This window comes from Lygodium microphyllum, chromosome 10 (assembly GCF_053477565.2).
Source record: "Lygodium microphyllum isolate KBCC chromosome 10, Lygodium_microphyllum_v1.1.10, whole genome shotgun sequence".
Taxonomy (NCBI): domain Eukaryota; kingdom Viridiplantae; phylum Streptophyta; class Polypodiopsida; order Schizaeales; family Lygodiaceae; genus Lygodium; species Lygodium microphyllum.
In genome coordinates, this window is record NC_141144.1 from 3,507,446 (window position 1) to 3,513,201 (window position 5,756).

The 5,756-nt window shown below is 40.9% G+C and overlaps 1 protein-coding gene across 1 annotated transcript; it reads left to right on the forward strand.

Moving 5' to 3' along the window:
• Nucleotides 1-246: 246 nt before the first annotated feature.
• On the forward strand, nt 247-2,110 carry LOC148029649 (uncharacterized). The gene has a single exon (XM_087685891.1). It carries the CDS (start codon nt 393-395, stop codon nt 1,890-1,892), a length of 1,500 nt encoding a protein of 499 aa, XP_087542017.1. The 5' UTR covers nt 247-392; the 3' UTR covers nt 1,893-2,110.
• The last annotated feature ends 3,646 nt before the right edge of the window (nt 2,111-5,756 follow it).

Genomic DNA, 5,756 nt, shown 5'->3' on the forward strand with positions numbered 1-5,756 from the left:
CTTCTCACATGAGGCCTCCCAAACTGGTGAGGAGGTTTTCCCATTCGGAAATGATCGAATGTGTGTTTTGAAAAGCTATGGTAGTTTTGTTGATAAAGCAAAGACCCCCCTACGTAGCTAGGGAGGTTTTCAATTTTTGACCAAAACTCGTGGAAACGGTTTCAAGGAAACTACCTACAGGAACACCTCTCATGAGTCTAGGCCCTTGTGATTACATCAACCTTGTGTTTGCTGTTGAGAGTCGAGACTGATGGGAACTTGGAAGTATCTTTCTCTCTCTTCTGCATCATTTAGGAGAAGACGACGATGCTCTAAGAAAGAGAGAGAAAGAGAGAGAGAGAGAGAGAGAGAGCGAGCGAGCATCACCGATCGAGTGAGCCTTGCTCAAGGAGATGGAGGCGGAGACGGAGGAGCTCTGTCGCCGGGGCGATGCGCTCGCCTCTTCCGCGTCTTCCCCGTCGGGTCTGGCCCCTTGTCTGCGCCTGTCCCGCCTTCAATCCGCGCGCTCCCTCTACCTGCGCGCGCTCGATCGACTCCCTCTCGTCGATAACGAACCCCTCAGAGCCTCCACCTGTGCCAAGCTCGGTTCCGTGCACCTCGCATTGGCCAAGCTCGGCGCCTCCATTCCCCTCCCCCCCTTGCAGGCACACGATCATTCGTCCATCGACCACGCTCATGGCTCCGAATCGATGCAGTATCCTCTCTTCTACCTCACCAGAAGTGCGTCCTACTTCAGCGAGGCTCTGGCCAACGCACGCGTCTCTTCCAAGCCGCTGCAATGGCTTCCTGATCAGGTGAATGAAAGCCTTGCCGAAATTGCGAGGATTTTGGTGGCGCAGGCCACCAAGGGGGCCGAATCAGCGATCAGTAGCTTGGAGCAATTTACCCGCTCGCCTGCCTACCATGCTCTTCAGGAATTCTGTAATATGCTCTCAAAGACAAAGCACAAGACTGCAGGTGATGATCAATATACTCCTAGAACTGCAACCGCCATAGCTTACCTAGGGCAAGCAGAGTGCTTTCTCCATTTTGCCTTCAAAGATTCGCAGTCTTCACCGAACAGCAACGGCAACATTCGTGACTGCTTGAAGACCTTCCAAAGATGCCACTCTTTGCTGCAAGCGGCGCAGTCGAACGCCGGTCCTTCTCTGCTAGGGAAGCTTCAGCACTTGCATTCCCGTGTTGAATCTGGCATCAGATTTTGTGAATGCGCTCTGGCTATGAGAGCAGGGGCCAAGTTTGCAAAGCAGGCGAATGAGGCTACAGATCCTTCCATGCGGATAGATTTTGGTCTTGGTGCCATTGACATGTACAAGGAAGCAGAAGCCAAGGCTAGGAGTTTAGATAAGGAAGCACAGTCCATTGCACTGATCTCTGTTGGCAAAGTTTATGAGGAAATTCTTAGGTCTCCGATACAAGCAATTGGATGCTATCATACAGCCTTGGATCTGGTTTCAGCAGAGTCTCATCTGAAAGACAGAGACCTATATGAAAGGGCCAAATCTGTCTTAGAGAGGTTAGAACTTGAAGTGTCAACAAGTTTGCCAGATAAGAGGAAACAGAAGCTAAAGGAAGAATTGCAAAATTCCATTGAGAGGGTTCAGGATCAGTCCAGCAGATTGGATGCTTTGAGTTTTCTCAGGTTTATTAGCAGAACACATCCCCCTTTGAAAGTGGATGAGGGATTCTCAAAGGCAGTGGAGGAAAGTTCTGTGAAGATGTCTCCTTCCTCAGTACGTGTTCTTATCAGAAAAGCTATACGGCTGTATCATCCTGATGCCAACACCTATGCAGATGAACTGTGGAAAGTATTGGCTCAGGAGATCACCAAGTGTCTGCTACTTAAATATAGCTGTTTCAAAGAAGAGCGCGACATTGCTGGAGACAAGTAAAATATAAACACATGCCCTCTTGTGTACTGTAATCTTGTGTACTTTAATATATTAAATTAAATACTGATTTGAAATTGTAGTTTGACGTGTGATCAGATTGTTCTGAGATGTTTGGAAGGTGCATTTAACATTACTCTTATTTATCAGAGCTCCAGATCCATGCTTGTACAGTTTTGCCAGAACGTCAATTTATGTACAGACCTTTCATCTGCCCCTACTTGTTATGTCATAAACACACACAACTGGTGCTCTTTATAGTTCTCGAGACCACCCTTTGTTATGTCATAAACACACACAGCTAGTGCTCTTTATAGTTCTCGAGACCACCCTTTGTTTTTCGTGCTTCCTTGCCAATATGTTCAGTACGTCAGAACCATAAGATCATTATATGCACTGCAACTGCAATAAAAAGTATGACTGGTCTTTATATGTATTAATTGGAAGAGTAGTTAACTAAATTGTTTTGCAGTACATGATGACCACAGTGCACTTAAAACATTACCTTGCTATTGAACAGTATATCTGTATTTGACGATCTAATGTGGAAGATCCGAATATTGATCAAACAACACATTCTATTTGAGTTTGGCTACGTAATGTCACAAGGAAATCCATCTGGCTGACCAAACCTCTGGCAGAAGCTGGTTCTCCACATCACATTTCAATAGTGTATGTACAGGCTCACAGTTCAATAGGCCCTCTACACTGCTCTTAAGTATCATCTCATGTCCTTGTACAATATAAACACAGGCTTAGCAAGCCTCTGCCAGCCTATTTCTCAACAAACTTGAGAGGGATCCACTTTGCAGAGCAATTAGAAGACCTGAACAGGCTGTGCCAACAGTCTAACAGGCCCTCCACACAGCTAACACAATATAATAGCAAGCCTTATCTTTCAGCTGGGTATGCCCTTGCACAACATTTATATGATAGGACAAACGAGTGAAGCCTATACAACCTCATTTCTGAACTCAACTTGGCATATAACAAACAAGCTAGTGAATGCTGTCTGGTAGCATTACAGCCACTCCTGTATACATAACTGAGGAGTTATGTGTGTATTATACCATCTCAATTTGAGTCATTCGTCTGCATAAGATATGCATTTGTCAATTACTACTTATCAGGCATATCCATACATGAACTAAAAGGTGTAAAAGATCAAGTGCATCAGATCCTCCTAGGAAGGTTCCTTCGCACTGTCAGTAGTTTCCAGAGCAACAGCTGACTCCTGGAGGTAGACCTATTGTCTAATGTGATGAGGAGAACCAGCTTCTGCCAGAGGGTTGGAGAACCAGTTGGCTACAAATGCACATACACTATAAAAAAAGAGTTGATTTTTTTTTTTGAACATATAGAATGAGATAATAATAATAATGGTTAAACATATTTATGCAATGTATACATACTCCAAGACCACACACAAATGCATATGTATGTATGTGTGCACACATATGTGCAAATACATATGCACATATATGCATTATATATACACATGTATGCATATATATGCATACGTGCTCGTATACACAAAAACATATATTAGGAATGTTAGACCACTTTGGGACTTCTTCTCGTAATATGGATGTACACTTATCAGCATGCACACATGCACATATGCAAACACACATCCACATATAAATATATACATGTAACGTACATACATGTATAAACATGCATACACACATACATATGAGGTAAAGAAATATAAGAGACGAAAAAAAAAGGAGAGAAAATACAAATGATGAGAGAGAGAGAGAGAGAGAGAGAGAGAGAGAGAGAGAGAGAGAGACACACACACACACACACACACACACACACACACACGTATGCGTGTGTGCCCACATGAAATATGCTTTTGAATCACGATGCAAAGCATTAGGAGAACATTGGCATGAAGTGCCTTCATGTTAGGAGACTAGAGGCTTCAAAGCACTTAGTCCTATTTATTTAGCAACTTTCAATGTAGTAAAAGCATAAGCTTGAAACTCCTCACAATAATCTAACTTGCATTTGGGTTTGCATATACAAACATTGTACTTCATTACAAATTTGCTTGAACTCATGTTTGTGTGCCTAGGCCATGCAAAGCTCACATAACGAAAATGGATTGTGTTTCACATCCTAAGCCATGCTTTGCATGGCAAGTAACTTGCATTGTTGGGACAAAAAAACCTCATGGTTGTTTAAATCCTCCTCGATATCATGGTTGTTTAATTTTAGGTTAGGCAAGTGTTAAAGTTTTTTTAAGGTTGAAGCCTTAAAAAGTTTTTTTATAAAAAATGTTAAAGCCTTAAAAAGTTGCAAGAGAGTACATAGCATTCAATTAGAGCTAGAAAATGTGTTTGCATATTCCATTCCTACAAAGGTAAGAGGATGACAAATCAAGGGGAGTCATACTCCAAAAACCCTCTATCGGCTTGTGCTTAATTCACTATCTAAGGAACATTTACTAATGTTAGATTTTCTTGATAGATATGTAGCATTATATAGCATGACCTAACTCATTAATTGAACAATGAGCTTGTGGTTTGTATGTTTGCGTACACGTGTGTGTGTGTGTGTGTGTTATTTCTAGATGCATAATGGCTTTGATGTTGAATAAATTGATATATACCTTAACTACTCAATCTTTTAGAGCATACTCAATTTTGTAAAGCAAAGCCTTAGCTCAAGCTAAGGTCAAAATTTTTAGGTGGTCTTGATCTTTCTATTTTTGGGCATATCCTTCATTCTACATTTAAGGATATTTAATTCTTTATTTGATATTATTCATGTCTTTCCAAGGGAACCTTTTTTTAAGCACATGAAGAAAGTAACCCAAATATGATATATGGAAGCTAAAATCATGTGGTTTTTGCAATGGATCAACAAAATGACAAAGCATCACAAAATAAAAGAAATGTATCATGATAAAACTAATTGAAACATGTAATTTTCTTCACAAAAAGGATATCGATCATTGTTGCTTCAATTGGCCTTCACATGTTTTAAATATATTCCTTTAGAAATATTTTTTCAAAGCTTGATGGAACGCAACAATAATGGAAAAATGTGGGTTGCAAATGAAAAACATCAAGGGAAATGCACATATATTTCCATTAGTCTTGAGGATGGGGATGACACATTGAGAGTTGGATAGGATGTTGTGGGCCATATCTATGTGTACCATGAGAGAGGGCTATAGGTCTAAGCATCTCATCACTGACCTCATCTAGGTGGTTGTAGCTATATACCTATTGAGAGAGAATGAAATAAAGAAAGAAAGAGTATATTAACATCTCTAAAAGGCCAATGTGGCCAATGAGACTACACGAGAACATACAAAGAAATGTCTTTCTCATCTTAAAAACTAAAAGATATTCCAATGAGACTAGACGTTAGGCAGTATATTATGTAAGAATATATTTGTGGTGTAGATGTAAGTGATAATACTAAGAAAGAAGAAAAAGAAGGACATGTAAGTTTTTTTCCTTAGTGAAGCATCTCCCTCAAGTGGAAATGTAGCTCTTTGTGGTTGAGGTGCATCATTATCTCTCTTTAATGGTGCTTAATGATAGTTCTAATTTGTCTATGATAAGGGTGTTTGGGCCGCCTAGGCATGCGTGGGCATCTCACTTGACTGACTGCCAGTGCTCTATCCAAGGAAATTCACCTTGATGTCAAGCTCCTCTACAACTTCGCCTTGTTGGTTGTCTATCAACGATGGTAATCAATCCTGTGCTTGACTGTGTGGTAGCAAAAGAGTCAGTGATAGCCCTTTGTCTGATCGTGTCTGGTTTTCGAGGGCTTCTATTTCGGAGAATAGCATCTCTACGCCTATGAAGCTCCAAAAGAAAAAATCCCAAACATATTTGATCCTCA

What these genes read in the sequence shown, in the direction of transcription:
- LOC148029649 (XM_087685891.1), top strand. Translation starts at nt 393, where the DNA reads ATGGAGGCGGAGACGGAGGAGCTCTGTCGCCGGGGCGATGCGCTCGCC.